The sequence below is a fragment of the Lepidothrix coronata genome, unplaced genomic scaffold, assembly GCF_001604755.1.
Source record: "Lepidothrix coronata isolate B3197 unplaced genomic scaffold, Lepidothrix_coronata-1.0 Scaffold126, whole genome shotgun sequence".
Lineage (NCBI taxonomy): Eukaryota > Metazoa > Chordata > Aves > Passeriformes > Pipridae > Lepidothrix > Lepidothrix coronata.
Window position 1 is genome coordinate 701,793 of NW_016690306.1, and position 18,556 is coordinate 720,348.

The window sequence follows — 18,556 nt, forward strand, 5'->3', positions numbered from 1 at the left end:
AAAGATTGATGTGATCCACCAAGACAGATTTTTTTCACAGTCCAGTGAGGATGGAAACTGTTCTTTTAGTAGCCAAACTAATTCACTCCTTCACAAAAAATGCGAGATATTCAAACCAACCTGTAAAAGTACTCCCTGTACACCCTGCTCCAGCAAGGGCTGGAAATTAGCAGAAGACACTTGGTATGGAATGTGGTCCATAAAAATCCCTCCAACTGTCTTCTCCAAGGATCTTGCCTAGCTGAAGATTCCTGCACACACCTTTGAAATGCTAACAGACCCCAGCAACACCCAGAAACAGGCAGTTATTGGCTGTCAGCTCTGTTCCAGTGCTCACCAAAGAGAAATGACAAAGCACAGCAGGACTTAACCCTGCCTGGAAGAACGCTGCCAGCAGCAAGCTTCCTGTGAATTGCAACTCCTCCCTTCCCAGTGCCCCCAAACAATAGCGATTAGGGAGGAGGGTGATAGGGAATGAACAAGGAAATCCTTCTGAGTTACAGCACTCATTTACCATGCATTACAGGAAGCTATAAATGATAGAGGTTTCTGATAACATGGTAACATGACTAACCCTATCTCCTTCTACATATGACCAGGTGATCTGCTTAATGGATGAGGGAAAGGCTGTGGATGTTGTCTACTTGGAACTTTAGTAAAACTTTTGATACTGTCTCCCACAGCATTCTCCTGGAGAAACTGGCTTCTTATGGCTCAGATGGGTGTTCTGTTCACTGGGTATAAAGCTGGCTGGATGGCCAGGCCCAGGCAGTGGTGGTGAATGGAGTACATTCAGTTGATGGCCAGTCACTAGTGGGGTTCCCCAAGGCTCAGTACCGGGGCCATGTCTGTTTAGTATCTATCAGTGAACTGGATGAGGGCATCGAGGGCATCCTTAAAAAGTTTGCAGATGACACCAAGTTAGGCAGGAGTGTTGATCTGCTGGAGGTCAGCACGGCTCTGCAGAGGGATGTGGACAGGCCGAATCAATGGGCTGAGCCCAGCTGTATGAGGTTCAATAAGGTGAAGTGCCGGGTCCTGCACTTGGGTGACAACAACCCCAGGCAGCACTAAAGGCCAGGGGAACAGTGGCTGGAAAGCTGCCCAGCAGAAAAGGACCTGCGGGTGTTGGTTTACAGCAGTTGAACATGAGCCATCAGTGTGCCCAGGTGGCCAAGAAGTCCAATGGCATTCTGGCCTGTATCAGAAACAGTGTGGCCAGCAGGACCTGGGCAGTGATTGTTCCCCTGTGCTCAGCACTGGTGAAGCCACACCTTGAATCCTGTGTCCAGTTTTGGGCCCCTCACTACAAGAAAGACATTGAGGGCTTGGAATGTGTCCAGAGAAGGGCAACAAAGCAGCAAAGGAGCAGCTGAGGAGCTGGAGTTCTGTAGCCTGGAGAAAAGGAGGCTCAGGGGGACCTTATCGCTCTCTACAAATACCTGAAAGGAGGCTGTAGCCAGGTGGGGATCGGTCTCTTCTCTCAAGTAATAAGCAATAGGACAAGAGGAAATGGCTTCAGGTTGGGAGGTTTAGGTTGGATTTTAGGAAAAATTTCTTCATGGAAAGGGTTGTCAAGCATTGGAATAGGCTGTCCAGGGAAGTGGTGGAGTCACCATCCCTGTAAGTATTTAAAAGACATGTAGAGGTGGCACTTGGGGACTTGGTTTAGTGGTGGACTTGCCAGTGCTGGGTTAAGGGTTGGACTTGATCTCAAAGCTCATTTCCATCTTAAATGATTCTATAATTCTGTAACATCACCTGAATGGATTAAAAATTAAATAAATCACTTGGCAAGATGCTGTCCATCATTCTTTCAAGAGTAATGAATGTTAGTGCTGCTTCAGCAATGCTTTTTATTGGACTCCTTCAGGATACAAAAGAGAAAAAATGGAAGAGGCTGCTAGCAATTAAACATATGGCCATTACCTTTTAATTGAAAACAGGTGACTGGTTAAAAGAAACACAGGCTGCCTTAGGAGACCTTTGCAGAGTTGTGAATACTGGAGAGAGACACAACTTTTTTTAATTTCCTAGGGGTATTTATTTCCTACAGAGAATAAGTATCTCAGTCACTTGGCAAAGCTAATCTCTCTTTGTCATGACATATCTTCAGGTGGCCAGCTCTACTGTTGTCTTCTAGTCCTGCCTTCAACCCTCAGCTACACAGGGGATAGGAAGCAAAGAATATTTCCTTGCATGGGTCTGTTATTTCCTGTTACCACAGAGAAATATACAGATCCATCTCTGTGGCAGACAGAGGTGGAGCTCTTGCCTCCTTTTAAATGTCAGTGCAAACCAAAATTGCTCCCTTTCAAGATTTATTAAAAGTAGGGAAAGAGGTCGATGTTCTCTTCTTAAATCAGCACCTTATATAATTTTAGCTAGATAAGGTTAGCTGTAAACTCAGGATCAACTATCAAACCTAACAGGGTTTGGAGGGCTAACAGCACCCAGGGTTAACACTCTGTAGAACTGAGTTTAAACAGCTCTCAGAAAATAATCACAAATCACTAACTTTACCACAGTGCAAGTGCTCTGACCCTCTCAGCTGACACTTCTTAAATCTCTTTCAGAACTTTATGACATTTGTCTGGAAAAGATTCTACGTACAGACAAAGCAGTTTCTTGCTACAATATTGTCCAGAGCCTTACCTGTCATTACTCTGGTATTGGCTAACACCAGCTCATCCCACCCTCTGTATTCAGATCATTTCCTCACACCACTGCTTTGACAATATTTCTACTGCCTCAGCACTTCTTCCTTCTGCCAAACTACATCCATCTCATCAGTCCCAGACTTTAAAAGTCCATCAAGACAACAAACAGCCTCCAAATCAGCTGAAAGTATCAGCCTAATACCACTAGATATCAGCAGTATAATTAGGTTTTGAAACCTAATTTCATGCTCCCCCAACAATTGTCATTTAACTTGGGTTGAAAGCTTTCTGTGGTGGGAACTTGTTTCCATTTGGAGAGGGAGGGTGGATGTTCTGTAGAACTCTGACTGCACAGCAACAAGCACATGATGAATGGTGCTGGCAGACACAACAATACAGATCCACAGATTACATTTATGAAACAAACTATTATTTAAAACAAAGGTACTTAAGTGTTCTTGTACTCCTAACTCAATGGTAGAGCTGAATCTTCTGGAAAATATCCACTTTTCCAGAACTTAAAGAAAAGACTGCTGAGATCTGCCAAGTTATGAGAGTCAACAGCTCTGCAAGAAAACTAGTGAGTGGAGCACCCAAATTGTAAAAATGACCCCACATCTGTCCTAAAAAAATAGGGAAGGAACAAAATTAATGCAATATACAGTGTATTTTTTTCCATGTAGTGGAACACAAAACCAAGTCCTTTCCATGTATAAAGAGCAAGAGAATTTGCTGCCCTGCAGGAGCTGCCCGGTACATGTGAGCCGAGCTCCGTGCCCACACAGACCCCTTACAACACGTGCAGGCAATTTGAAAGGAGAGCATGCAGGGCAACGTGAACGCTCTGCTCCCCTCCCTACCTTCCCTCCCATACGTGCCTGCCTCCCAGCTGGCAAGCAGCCAAGAGACAGCTTGTCTGAGCACGCTTGATGGTACACAGAAGTCACCAAGAGCCATAGTAAGTTACTGGCATCTGGGGGCAAGCCTTGTCTTTTCCTAGAGGGTACTCTGTGAATCCTGTCTGGAAAAAAGCCTGAAGGCACAGTTTAAAACACAGCCTCAATACATCCAAAGTTTTGCATGGGCAGATGGAAAGTCTTTGTCTCTCCATCTGTAGGCTCAAGGCTTAGCAGATAAATCTATGATCAATTGCTACCTCTGTGCACTCCACTGCCTACCGTGTCAAACATTTCATAACTACTTGTTTCAGTGGGAATACTGCTGGCTGCTTAAAATTTTAAACAGATCAATTAAGGCTACATTAAAGCATATTTGGCAAGTACTTGAGTTACATGAAATAACAATTGTTCTATTCTAAAGAGTGATCGAGTAAAAATAGCATCATCTTACTCATGTGCCCTGTTCTCTGTGCATCATAGTCATATGCTTGCTTTTGCTATTTGGAGACAAAAAGCAGGCACAGGAGATACCCATCCAATCTCTAACAATCCTCAGAAAACTTTCATGTGTCAAATACTGGCAACCTTGCAAGCTTCATTGTGTTCATTTCGCAGACTTAGCTGCACAATACTGAGGTAAGTCCGTACAGTGCATCTGCTGCTCCCACCATAAAATGCCACACTGGTGAAAAGGACAAACAGAAGTTCATCCCTATAGTTTGAGCATTAACAAACTCAGGTTGGACATAGCAGGGACCTTATAAACAGGGTCCAAATATCTTTTCAGTCATTTCAATAGTCACAAAGGTCATGAAGATTTACAAGGTATTTCCAGGGAAAAAGATCTTTGGACAGCAGCTCTGGACTTGTTCCTTCCATCTCTGCCCATTTATTTGTCAAAAGCAAAGCAAATCTCCAACCACATCAAATTTTGCAGTTAGCACCTTCAATCAGATTTCTACACATTTCCAGATGCTGCATTTCAATACCAAGTAGTTGTGGTGGTTTGGGCTAGGCCTTCCTTGGTGACCAGTTTGTAACCAAGGAAGGGTCCAGATTTACCCAGTATTCCCTACGATTTTTACGTAAGCCAGACTATAAGAAGAAAGGAGGAGAGGCCTTCGCTCTCTTTCCTTCCGGCGGCTTGGAGGTGCAGGTTCCCTGCTGTTGAGTCTCTGTGTTGGGGAGTGAGGCCTGGTTAGGCCTTGTTGACCTTGGGAGGTAGAGGTTGCCTGCGATCGGTCCAGAGCGACTCTCCGTTGTCCCAAGGAAAGTGTGAGATATTTTCCTTGCTAACTCTTTTAGTTACTAGATCTCAGGCCACTAATCGGGATATATATATATATATATATATATATATATATTTTATTTTGGTTTTGTTCCTTTTCAATTCCCCCTTCCCTTTTCCTTGGGAAATTGTATATATTTTAATTGTATATAAGTGTAACATAGATGTAAATATATTTATGTATATCACTTTAGCTGTCTCTCTCTCTCGTTTCGGGTTTTCTTGGTTGTTTTTTTCTCCCTCTTCTCCCTGAGGTTTGGGGGGGCAGGGAGGGGGAAACTCTTGTGATAGGGTTTGGAGACTTGGCAGGGAGCCAGCTTCAAACCATATCAGTAGTCAAAAAGCATCCCTGAGGTTTTTGCTTGCAAATTCACAACGTGCTTTAACTAGGTTGATCAGAGAGGAGACATTTACATTGAGAACACTGAGGTCTCATTCAGATTGAGATGACTCCTTACACGGACCAAATGAGCAAGAAGGATCTGCACTGCCAGGCCCTTCCGGTATTTCCCAAAGCTTGTACTTCATTAGTAACTCTGAATATGCCTAGAAAACATGAGATTATTTCAAAGATTATATCTGATCTGAGCAGATATATAGTACAATACTAAAAACCAAGATTAAAACCAGCTAATAAAGATGGCTTTAATTTGTACTATAAAATTTAGAACTTTTTTGACTACTTTGTCTGGCAGAAAGTTTTTTCCCCACTCATCAGTTTCCGTAACTCCTATGGATGGTCCATTTGTCTCACCAATCAGGTTCCAGTTTTGAATTACTTCTCCATACAGTCTTATCTCTACCTAATGTAAACTGGCATAGTTCCCCCAATACATCACTTTGGACCAGCTGAAACTGCAGTCAAAGTTTCACGTGAATGCAATCTGCTGCTTATGTTGCCACCTAGTAAATACTGCTGGCAACCTGCTGAGCAAGCAGCTTCAAGATTTTGCCCACTCTGTTTCTCAAACCTGCCTATCTAATGGCCACCAAATCAGCAGCATTCACACAGAGCAAAGAAGCCCAGCAAATCAGGATGTCTTCTACTACAGTACAGGTAACATGAATTTATCAGAAACCTCCTCTAGGCTGAAATTCCAAAGTACTTAAATGAAGTAATATTGGTGTCTAGCTATCTGCTTCTGTTGGTCAGGATCAAAAATCAGCATTAAGCAATTGCAAATAGGCTGTGCCAAAAGGCAAGCCAGTGCTGATCTGTGGAGTGCATTATAAACTGCTGCTACTGATGAGCTGTGCCTGGAGCTTTGAGCCCAAAGCTCAGACAGACACAAGCAGCAAGGCTTAGCAGACAGACACACACACTGCTGTACCTGCAGATCCCTTCAGAGAGTTTCTTGTCTTTCTAGCCTCTCAATCATAACTACTAATCATCTACCAGATTAATCAATTTAACAAACAATAAGCTTCTTTCTTACAAGATATGAATTTTACAATCAAGACTTGGTTCAAGCAGTGGGACCTGCCCAACAGCTGGGAGGTATCTTGAAGGGCAAGAAACAGCTCAGCAGAAAAGAAGTGGACATTGAACCAGGTTAAGATGGGCAGGGAGGGCAGAGCAAAGGGGAGACAGGTGTAGGAAGAGGACAGAGGCAGAAGGGGATAAAGTGTTCACAGGAGGAGTGTTCATTTTAGTTTGTAACTGTAAGTTGTGGGGCTTTTGCCTTTTTTACCCCTTTAGAATTATCATCAGCAAGAAAATTCAAAGTTAACTGCATTCCTGATGCAATTATCCCGGAACATCTCTAGCTAGACAACTGGGTAGTCATCAACCAATTACTACTACAAGCCTCTCTCTCTCTCTAGAAACAATGAAAAAGTACCCAAAACTAAAGCCAAAGAATAACACAGAAAAAGTGTGTTTTCTGAGAAAATCTACTACACTTCACATACATCTCCCAAACACACTTCAGCTATAAAATGGTATAAAGTCTTGTACAGCATCAGGAGTATATCAAGAATGAGTAACTTAGCAGTTTCATATCTAGAATCAAACTAAACTAATAATTTGGATGAAGGCCACACAAATTTTGAGTGTAGGAAAAGAAGAACTCCTGAGTTCTCTATAGAACAGAAACACTAAGCCCAGAACAAAAAATCCTCTTCTTGTATGAGTTGACTTCTAAAACCCTTATCCCACCAGGATACATATGGACTTAGGTTTCTTCAGCTAAAAAATGTCCTTGTACATTTTTTACAATTTTCCTAAGGGAAGCTACTTATTTTATGTATGGCCATATCCACTTGCTATCTCTTATCTCACAGACTTTAGTAAATGCTGTAAACATAAAAGACAGTTTCTGTTACACCTGCTCTTCAGGAGACAGACTGCATGTCATCACTGTGACAGATAGACCTTGAAGCCTCAGCAATGCAAAGTTCAGCCTTTGCAACAGCCACGGGATTTCATGATAAAAAGCAGGCACAGTGATTGGACAGCCAAATTATTTCTGAAGCATTTTCTCATTCCATTTTAATAAAGGTACAGTGGGTACAAGCAGCTCTTGAATTCCCACAAGCAATAGAGGCTCACTGAAAAATGAACCAAGTCAGTGAATAAATAAGGCCAGACTACCACAAATCCTGTACAGGTATAGATGAAGAGGAGAATATTGGCACACAAGGGGAACTAGTGAGCTATGCAACTAGATTAGAGCAAAATCAATCTTAGTGAATAAAGTAATAAAGGTCACTAAGTTACATGCATCGCATGTACACTAGAACATAATTTGAGCAACGGATTAAAGTACAAAATAGTTGGTAATTTGTTTTGCAAACTAATTGCATCCTCTGTTAATAAGAAGGCTTGTGTGAGCATCTAGAGAGCTTCTCTTGAAAAGTGAAGAATTCTGGATTTCAAGACCGTGAGATGCACAGACTTGCAATTAAAGAGGGTGCTACAAGAGATAAGAAGTAGAAGTATGAAAAACAAAGTAATGAATTGGTAGATAGAGAGGAAAAGACCTAAAATAATTCTCTCTCACAAGGAAAAGTATTCACCATACATTACAATTGCCAGTCACCAGCCAACTTAAGCAAACTCCAGACTAGGTATCACTGTTGCCTTCAAGATTTCACAGAGAATATGGAGAGATAGAAAAGAGAATGAACACACTTGGGTATGCAACAAGTCTTCATTAGTTCCACTAGTCCTGGAAGAAACTTGTCTTGCAATGACTGCTTAGGAAATTAGCTAGTCATGCTTCACCACAAATTATATTTCTGAGAATACTTCTCAAGTCCTAACAGCACTATTATTCAATTCTATAACCAGCCAGCATTACATCAAAAACCTTTTTTAAACACTAGTGAGCCTATCCAGCACATAAAGAACAGCTCAGACACACACAGGTTAAGTCTTTATTATGTCACCAGAGGTGCACTGACCCACACATGTATCACAGATCTCTGCCTTCACCCTGCTTAGGAAAGCTGGTATCTGCTGAACACATGGCACAGAAATGGCTGCAATTCAGACGAGGACCCAGGCTTTATTCCCTGTCACATGAATGATGCACAGTCATCAAAATGAAAATGAAAATATTCATTCTCACTAGCATAACTAGCATGCAGTCTGGCAGTTGACTTGTTTCCAGTCCTGGCTTTCTCTCAACTGCTTAAAAGTTACCTCCTTTATCATTGTTTGAGGCTGCCCCTTGCCTTGCACATTTAACTGAAGTCTGGAAATGCCTTCTTTCCTTCCCCCAGTAAAATTCTTCACCTCCTACTGCTTACTCATACCACTGTATCCTACTCCCTCTAGTACCCCAGATGATTTGTGTAGCAACAAACCCTTAGCCAAGAACACACAGAGGACAACCCAAGAGAAAGGTTCTATTGACACACATTACAATTCTCTTTCTTTATGTTTATGAAACAGCATTACTAAAAGTCTCTTTCTTGCTTTTACTAGTTTATTTGGAAAGAAGCAAATCAACTCAACTAAAAACCCCTCTGGCGGAAGAAAATAAAACTTAAAAAAAAAAAAAAAAAGCCACAAAGACAAGGCAGAGGAGAGCAAATGAGAGGGGAAATGAAGGGAAGTAATGACCTGAATGTTCAGCAAGCAAAGTTCCACATGGATAGGGCTGCACTACGGGCAGGCTAAAATCCACCCCAAATGTCTTCCTCACACCCCTTTCCTGGTCAGTCACACAGTCCCTGCAAGCATATTAGATCCTGCAACTGAACGTGGTATTCACTTCAGCTCAAGTTCAGCTCCCTGCACACCTGCTTGCTTCATCCAGGAGCAGCACATACTAGAGTGAATTCTTGTTGTTTCAAGTAATGAACCTGCTCTTTAATGCCAAGCTTAGCTCATGCTGCACAGAGAACATACAGCTACTGACAGCAAGTCCCTTACCCTCTTTGCAGTCCTTTTGCCACAGGGCACTTCTGGAGAGAGAAAAAGGTGAAGGAACATACAACGAACCCAAGACAGAAGCAACTGAGGGTAGATCTGTAGATCTAATCTGCTTTGGGCTTTCCTGGAGGTCTTTCTCAGACCATATTTCACCTAATTTATGCATGTCAGTACCAGTGTTACCAACCCTAGCTGCTGTGGGGAATCAGTATTTTCCAGGATGGCATTTCTACAGCTGCAGCCTAATGCAGGGCCCCTCCTTCCCCCCAGTCCCATTGACCTGACATAGCAGACAGTTCCTCTTACAGTATCAGTTCTCATACACTGGGAAAAAGAGATCTACATATCTTATGCATCACGACCCTGCCTGGTAACATTTTTATAGCTCAGTGCCTAATTCCCCATCTCCTCTCTGTTTCTGGGTTGTCCTGGCCAAATTTTCCTCTCAGTTACTCAATGCAAATCAAGCTGTTGTGGCGAGTGGAATTGTTCTGGACAAACAACAGGTGAGCCAGACTTTTGTAATAAAAGTCATTAGGCTGGGTCAGACTAAAAGTCTTGGTCTTTATGCCACTGCTTAAGAAAATGGTGTTAGAGCAGGGCATATATGAACTGATCCTGCCTCGGCAGGTTAGGAATAACCCAAGGTTGAAAGTGCACCTGGGGAACTCTGTGTTATATGAAAAACTATTTCCTTTTTTTATTTAAAGCACAAAACCTTACAGCTTAATTGCTCTGCCTTGTGACCCAGTTCCTTTTTCCACCTCCTCCAAACCATTTATCCAAACCATTCCTCAAGGCCTAAGGATTCTCTTCATGATCATCTCTCTTCCCAGCTAAAGAATCAGAATCTTTGTAACCTGCCCATCTCTTTCCAAGTTAAAGAATGACAAACATTGTAACCTGCCTTCAGAGAACGCATCTGTCTCTGACCAGCCAACTGCCCTTTTCTGTATTCTTTCTCTCTTTTGGGGTATGGCAAGCAAAAATTGTAGGCAGCATTCAAAATACAAGAGCAGCATGCTGTGATAGAAACAGAGATCTTCCTTGCCTTGTTTTGAGCTCTCCTTGTACTTCCTGAAGTCTTATTTGCTATTTTAACCAGCACCTACCAGCCAGGTTGCAGAAGACTACAAAATTACTCAATTTTCTAGCCCTTTTCTCCACCTTTGCTTTTGGCACATTTCAGAACTACTCCCTCCACATTTTTTGCATGTTTTGAGCAGACAAGTGAGGGCTGAGTCCTGCAAGGGTAAATACCTGCATCCCTTCAAAGGCAACAGCTTTCATGAGAAATAACCCAAAATAGGATTGTTCAGTTCCAAACTCTGAATATCTCTTGTTCACAGAAAGGGGCGTCCTTGCATCAGAGATGACACAGTCTGGACAAAAAGAGAGACACCAAAGAGACGAAACTGGGCACAAGTGGTTCTAACTGTCTCAGCCAGGACAGCAGAGAAAGTTGGCTCCAGAACCAGACACAGTATCCCTACCAGACTCAAAAACTCAATACTCAGTGCACTGAAAAGTAGCCTTCTAACAGCTCTACTACCTCCGCAAACTAGCAGTACCACTTTCACAGACCAATGGGCAAAACAAAAACTTACAGTGCTCCATAGATACATAGGTCTGCACTCACTTGCAAGCCTACACAGAGGATGTTTTGGACAGAAATGTCCCCAGGGTTATCAACTCAACAACCAGCACCAGCCTGCAACTCCCACACCACCCAGCTACCGTGCTTTACTTCAAGCTTGTCACTGCTGCTATCCTGCCATAACCCTCGTGACATAGCAGTACTGGGAAGCACTAGAGACTGGCTCCAAGGACCTTGCCCTGGCCTCATACACTGAGCTATAAACAGAGGAACAAAGCTACACAACCTCCTTGGATGTTGCCAGCCATGCTTGGACATCACAGAAGAACAAAAGAACTCCAAAACCTCTTGAGAATAGTTCTATTTTATAATTTTCATTTAAGCAGTGAACACGAGATCTTACAATGTTGCTACAGGTTTTGTCAGTACTTTCCAGAAGTACTTTAGGAAATGCATCCAATGTCTAACTTTTGTCATTTGCTCACTTACATTCCCATCTTGGTGGAAAAGCACATGAACTTTCAAAGCATCATTCCTTTGCCTATATATTACCACCACCTGACAAGTTTTATCCTTATGATGGGATTCAGTTGTACTGAAATAGTAAATTTATATTAATCAATGTCCTCCTTGTGCTTCTAAGTCTTCCATGTATTTTAAAGAATAAGGTCAAACACTCAAGGAACTCTACCTAAATTGATTGATCTGAAAGTACTTTTGAGTTTCCAGGAACACTCTTATCCTACAACGAAATTTCATCCAAGGGAAACACAGTGTGATACCAAGTCTATACCATACCTTGATTCCTGCCTAATACAGGTTCATTTCTGAAGGCAGAGAGGGGGAAATGATCAAATAAATGCAATCATATCCACTCTTTACTCAGTCTGAGTACACCCAAAGAGACTCCACTGCAGTGACGTTCTTTGTTGCCACAGCTTCATTTTGAGATCTCCAATTCCCACCATGGAATGCATCTTCTGAACTTCAGCTCACAGTCTCCCTACATGATGCCTGAGAAGCATGGTGTACCTGTTCAAAATGAGAACTTGGCAACACAAAACAGACTCCTGGACTTAAACAGCTACATTACTCCTCTGGAGAGGGATCATGAACTGTGACTTTTTCAAGTGCAGCAACATAGATTGGAAAGCTCTAAGCAGTGGTTCAAAGCAGAGAAGCACACACTGCCACTAGGCTGTATGCATACTGCAGGGGTGGAAGAGAGGTTGTGGTGTTGCTGACCAAGAAATAAGGGTGTAGATGTCACAGCCCAACAAGAAGGCTGCCACATGAATGTGGATAGGAGAAGACCTATGTTCCAGTCTGGTATCCCATAATTGTTGATGCATTTTTGCAATAAATGGTCACAAAATAACATACAGAATACAAGACCAAAGGCTAACATCCAAATCTTATGCCTCGCTGTCCTGTGTGCACCTCCAGCACTGGTCTTAATCATCTCCTCTGCTATGACCCAATGTGACTGTTTCAGCTGGAAAGTTGAAATGAGATATGTCTCTCAGTCCAGCTTCCAATTGGCAGATCTTTCCAAGCCACATGTTGGAGTCCCTCTAGCTAAGAAGTGGTTAGAAATTACCGAAGAAAACAAAAACACTGATGGAAGCATGTGCTATTTTTGAGTCAGAGGGTTTGTTACTTCTTTGCTCCATAGGCAAGTTACGTGTGCTGAAACACCATCTATTAGATCACATTCCCTGGAAACTTGGAGACATCTAGTCTGAGACTGAAGTGGGTGTAGGACTAAGACAAAGCAGAATAAATGAATACCTGTCAAAAGAGTTGCACTTTTGGGCACACCCTGGAACAGCATGATAGGTACCTACACTGAAAGCTGCTTCAAAGCTGTCCTTCGGGCAATCCTGAACTCACTTTAACATTCCGGGCAGAGTTGGCATAGCATATCTATGAGCTCACCATATCTCCAGTCTCTGAGGAAACACATGGCACCATTCAATATCCATGGAGTTGCTAGGCACTGAAGGCATTTCACTCAGGTGCATCACGTTGCTGAAATTCAGAGGATCACTTTGATGGTTGGTTACAAGCTGCAAGTAACCTCTGTCCTGCAGCAATTAACCTTGATACCACCCCTCAGAATGCCCTAACCTCCTTCAAGTCTTAATCCCCTTGAGAATTACTAAGGGGTAAGACCAGCCATTGTCATTTTATGTCAGCAAGGCTCCACTTCTTAGTAAAAAATATTACCCTGTAGGAAGATCCACAGTCTGAATAGCATGAGCCCACTACAGAAGAGCCATAGGAGAGTGGAAGTTTATATAAGCTTTCAGGAGGAGACCTGCAACAAATGTATGTGTGCACTTTCCAAAGCCTGTACATAGCAAGAAAGGTGTTAGACCAAATTTCATTAAACACTACCAAAGAACTCTATGATATAATCAGCATTTTGTTTGCTCAGGAATCTCAAAGACACCACAGGTCAGAGCTGCAGGGGATCCAACAGAACTGTCTGGGATCACCTGCATGCATACATCATCTAGTGGGTGCTGTCAGTCTCTCACTTTCCTATGCAATAAACACTGTGGGGAAAAGAAATAATTTCTCTCTCTTCCTCTTTACCTCTGCTGCACAAGAGCAAAATGAAAAAAAAAAAAATTTGAGAACAGTGTTGCAGAGATCAAAAGCCTTTTTCTACTGGCTCTGACCTAGTTCTTTCATTCTTACTAGAGGGAAAAAAACCACTTAAAGGAACATTGTCAAAACTGTTAGCTCTAAAAATAGACTTACCTTGGCAGTGCTCCCATCTAGATGGGCTCATATTAAGGAGTGCAAACTCACTTTCCCCATACGCACACCAATCCTTTCATCAATCTGGAAGCACTGGCACTATGCAGCCCAAAGGACCTCCCAGTCCACACAATCTTCTGGGGCATTCAATACATATTATATATAACTGGCAAGGAATTGAAATACCCTTCACATTCCTATTTCATATTTGCTAGTCCATCTCTGTCAGCTAACCCAGTAAAAAATTTTGGATATTTTCCTTAAGTAAACTGATGAAGATTTGTTTCCATAACTAGACCCCAGCACTCCATACTAAGACAGGATAAAAATACTTTGAGTAAGATTTCAACAATTTTTTAGATAAAATGAACAAATTTTTCAAAGATTTTCCACAAAGCATAAGCTAAAAAACATTTTCACCTTAGCCACATAGAGCATTTGTGAAAGGAGAAACAAAAGAAACTCTCTGGGTTTGTGGCTGAAGCTGACAAACAGGCAGTTTCCATAGAACAATAGCCGTGGTGGAGCTGGTGGGGCAGCGGATGTTGGCTTCAGCCAGGAACTCCCATGCTCCAGAATCCACGGCTCCCTTGTGCCCCAGGGACCTTTCCACTCCCTGCCAGTTGCATCACAAAGCCAGCCACTTGCAAGTTTGCACAAGGAGCCAGTTGGCCCAACCATTCAACACTCCATTAAAAATTCCGAAAACCCTGGAAGCCCATCCTAGCCAAGCTCCCAGATGAGTACTACAGAAACTGGGAGGATAGACAACCTCAGCTTAAACCAGGTTTTCAGGGCTTTCCTTATTTGCAAATGTCCAGAGCTGATGTACAGGTTATGCTCTTGAGATCCCAAGCTGCAAACCAGGAAAACATTTTTTCCAATTAAAACAAACAAATTAACAGAAGAATAAAAAAACCCAACTGTTTGTGCTTCCTGAGTTCGAGACATTTTGAGTTCAGCAAACTGCCATTTTTCTACAAAACTATTTATTTAGAAGAAGATCTAATGGCAACTTTACTTCTGACTGAAGTAGGATCTGTACACTGTGGTGATGAGAGCCATGAGGAACAAGTAACCTCTCAGCTTCCCAAATACAAGCCGTAATGCCACGTTCCCTGCCAAAAGTCACAGTTCAGGAACAGAACACAGCTCACTCCCAGGGCTCCAATACAGCAGAAGATGCATTAAGATAAAAGCAGGCTTTTAAGCACAGTCACACAAAGAAACATAGTTCCAACAGAAAACGATGGATAATAAAAGGCCTGAAATGGGCATGCACTATGTTGATACAAAGTAGTCACAGCCACATGGCAGCTTGTGCTGAAATAGTCATATTCCTGGGTAAGTGTAAGGGCAACAGAATTATGCAAAGGCCAGATAGTTCAGAGAGAAAAAAAAAACAAAATGGGAGGAATGCAGAACATACAGACAAGAAAGCCTGTTCTGAGACACCACAGCAGGATGCATCCTGAGGGAAGGAAATGGGATGAAGGAGTTAAAGAAAAAAATCCCATCCCAGGAGAAGGGAAAAAGCACTGCTTCCCAAAGCTTTAGCAGAGCTTTTCTTCATTAATATTTACAAAGCTTTTAGAGATTCTCAGATGGAGGGCACTGCAGATATGACAGGAATTATTACAGACCCGAAAAGATCTAGCAAACAGACTGAGAAGGACTTCAAGTAAATAAAGGAGGATGACATTAGTGAGCACACTGAAATAGGGGTTGCTGCTGGCATATGAACCATCTGGTGCATGGCAGTCCATTTCATTTACTTACTTACCCACTACTGGGCACGCATGCCCAGTTCTTGTCACTATGCTTTTGCCACCAAAGAAGTAATGCTTTTACTCAGGACCACTAACTACCTTCCTCCTTTGTATCATTCCAGTCTTCAACTGCCATTCAGTAAAGCAGCCTGTGCATAAGAAATCTGTTTGCCTCATGGAGAAGCTCAGTATGAACAACTTGAGAGGTACACAGATACGTTTTGAGACATAGTGGTCTCGTTCACCTTTATTTGAATTTGCATAGGAAGCTGGTTTTCAGGGATGTTAAGCTCCACACTGTGTTCAGGAAGCCCAAGCTTTTGCTGGACTATCATTTGCACTGTTCACTTGGGTACCCAGCAAAAGACAACTTCAGCACGATTTTCAGCAATAAAGCAAGTGCTTCTGATGGAACTGTAATCTCATCATAACTAAGAAACAAAGCTCATGGTAGTCTCAAGATGAACACCCCAAAAATACTGACACACCCCAAATTAAGCACAGGAGAAGAGGTGATATGGCTACTCTACGCACTGTGGATTTCTTAAACTTTCCCAAGGGCACCAAATAAAGCAAGAGGAGGCACAAAACCCAGGATTGTCAATACCTTGCTCTAAAGCACTAGAAAACTGAGTGAATTTTGGAAGTGGACAGCAGCAAAGCAGATCTACTTTTTCCCATACACCTAGATACCTCTCTCCTCCAACTTCCCAAAAGCCCCATGGAAAGGGAACACATAGCCAATGTCAGACGGCTGCAGGAGCCCAGTATCAACTGGAAGACCTCCCCAAACCATCCACTTTTCCAGGTCTTGGTAGGCATCGTCTCAGTTATCGGGTACTTTCCCATGAGCCGGGCAGACCTCGCGAACACCTCACAGCTCCCGCCTGCCCAGGAGCTGAACACCTCGGCCCTCGGGCACAGCTCTGCGCCCACGCGGGAGCGATCGGGGACTGCGGGAGCTTCGTGGGCACCGCGGCCTCGGGGCACTTCGGGGACCGGGGCGGCAGCGAGCGACGGCGGCGCCCGCGGGAACCGGCCGGCGGCGGGGCGGGGGAAGGCGCCCGGGGCTGAGCGCGGCCGCCGGGGCCGCTCCGGAGGGAGGCGGCGCAGGTCGGCCGCCCGTGCCGGGAGAGGCGGCACCTCCGGGCCCGCCGGGAAGTTGCCGACCGAAGCCTCCGGGCGGCCCCTGCCGCCTCCCCCACCGCAGGCGGGGGCGGCAGTCGCGGCCCGGCCCCGCGGCACCTGGCCCGGGGCAGGCGCGGCGCTGGGGGCGGCCGGGCCGAGGGGCGCGGGGGGCGCCCCGCTGGCGAGGCCAGGGCGGCAGAGCGGCCCCGCCGGTGGGCACTGCCCTCCCTCCCGTCCCGGCCGAGACGAGCCGGGCCGGGCCGGGCCGGGGCGGCCCCGCCGCGGCGCAGGTGAGTGCCCGGGGGAGGAGACAGGGGAGGGACCCCGGGGGCGGTGGGCAGGGGACGCGGAGCCCTTACCTTCCACCGCCATCCTCCCGGCCTCGCATAGTGCGCCGATCGCCGACCCGGCCCCGGCGGCGCTGCCCCGGCCGCCCCCCCGCCCGCGCGGGCTCCGCTCATCTGCAGCCGCGGCGATCAACCTGCAGCGCTCGCTGACAGCGGGCGGGGCCGCGCCGCGGATCCCTGGGAAACGTAGTCCCGGGAAACGGGCGCCCGGCCAGGCACCGGTGTTCCCCGGGGCCCGGGGCGGCTCCGCCTGTCCCCGCCGGGCAGGGAGGGCAGCGCGGGACGGTGGTGAGGAGCGGGAGGGTCGGGGATCCCCAGGAGGTGTGTGTGGGAGAGGGGCTGCGCGGCACCCTGTCCCGCGAAACTTCATTGCACAACTCCGGGGTGTTTCTCTACAGGCTCTCAGCCCCCTCAGACATCCAGCCTGACGGTTCCAGAGACTGAGGTGACAGCCCGTTCTGTCCCCGTCCCATCCCACCGCACTCCCTCGCTGGCCAGAGGAGTTTGTCCGCAGAGAAAGGGAAAGGTACACACAGAGCACCGGGAACCACCAGTCAGCACCTCACCCCGGAGGGAGGCCCTCAAGTCTGTTCCATTCTCCATCTTCATCCTGTCCTGCTCTGACAGGTCGTCCAACAAATCCAGAACAACGACGGAGATTAAGGACACAGATTAGGGTGCCTTTACTTCAGGTGGTCACAAATCTTGCATCAAACAGCCTGGCACCCTTGAGATCTGTCCTGAAACATGGGTTGTCTGAAAAACAGCTGTGGGCTTGTACCCTTTTCAGTTTCATCTTGAGATATCAAAAAGGTTTTGAAGGTTTTTTCGCTTCAAAAGTAGCCATTTTTTCATTTTAATTGTATCGGTAAATATTAATCTTCCCCGAAAGAATCTATTAGTTACTTTACTTAGCTAAGTTACGTCATTACTAAAATGATGATGACAAACAGCAAAGGGACTGAGTATATGTGGGCAAATACAGATAGGCTGTGAAAACATTGTCACGTTATTTTTGTTTATTAGCAGTGGCTATTGCATTTAATAAGTGTTATTTTTGCAAAACGAACCTCCGCGAGTTCAAATTAGGGTGCAAGAACATACAATGTGCAAGGGAATATGGTACATAAACCTCAGGAATTTTGACATTCTTGAAATATCTGAAGTAATTAAAAATTGGGTCTTCATTATTTATTTTATGAAGGAAAACCAGAGCCTATAGGGAATGGCCTTAAAGCCTCAGACTTTTCTCAAGCCTTCTATTAACCAGTTTTGCCCTGAAGACCTGACTTGTTCTTCGTTCTCCTAAGAACTTGAACTATTAGCCTTTGTGTTGTACACAAGTCAAGATACAAGCTTCCTGGAGCAGCAGCCTTGTCATTCACATGTCTACAAAGCAGGCATACTCACAGTGCATTATAAGTAATAGCAGTTGAGAGGATATGCTGGTACTCCCAAGTGCAACACAGTTTCACACTGATCCCATATGCTGGTAGAAATGGGCTGATCTTCACATCCTTTCTGTCAAGAAAGTAGGATGTTCCTAGATTTCACAGTTTTCAAATGTGTGTAATACACACATACAGCCTTCACTACATAATAACTTCTGTAATTTTGGTGACATTTGTATCAAACTTATGTATTCAAATATTAATCATTTATTTGACTGTGACAATATTTGGAGGTATGTTAGAGTAAATACCTGGCTAATGCATATG

At 44.5% G+C, this 18,556-nt stretch overlaps 1 protein-coding gene across 5 annotated transcripts in view; it reads right to left on the minus strand.

The window, feature by feature from the left end:
• The window catches only part of SAMD12 (sterile alpha motif domain containing 12), a 176,889-nt gene extending 159,905 nt beyond the window's left edge, over positions 1–16,984 (minus strand). For 3 of the 5 annotated variants that reach the window (XM_017826430.1, XM_017826431.1, XM_017826428.1), the window contains exon 1: positions 4,504–4,552. In XM_017826430.1, the coding sequence (XP_017681919.1) occupies positions 4,504–4,540 (37 nt within the window). In that variant the 5' untranslated portion in view covers positions 4,541–4,552. Of the gene's footprint in view, positions 1–4,503; positions 4,553–16,850 lie in introns of those variants that run through there. The other 2 variants (XM_017826432.1, XM_017826429.1) reach the window with 2 other exon arrangements.
• Between the last annotated feature and the right edge of the window lie 1,572 nt (positions 16,985–18,556).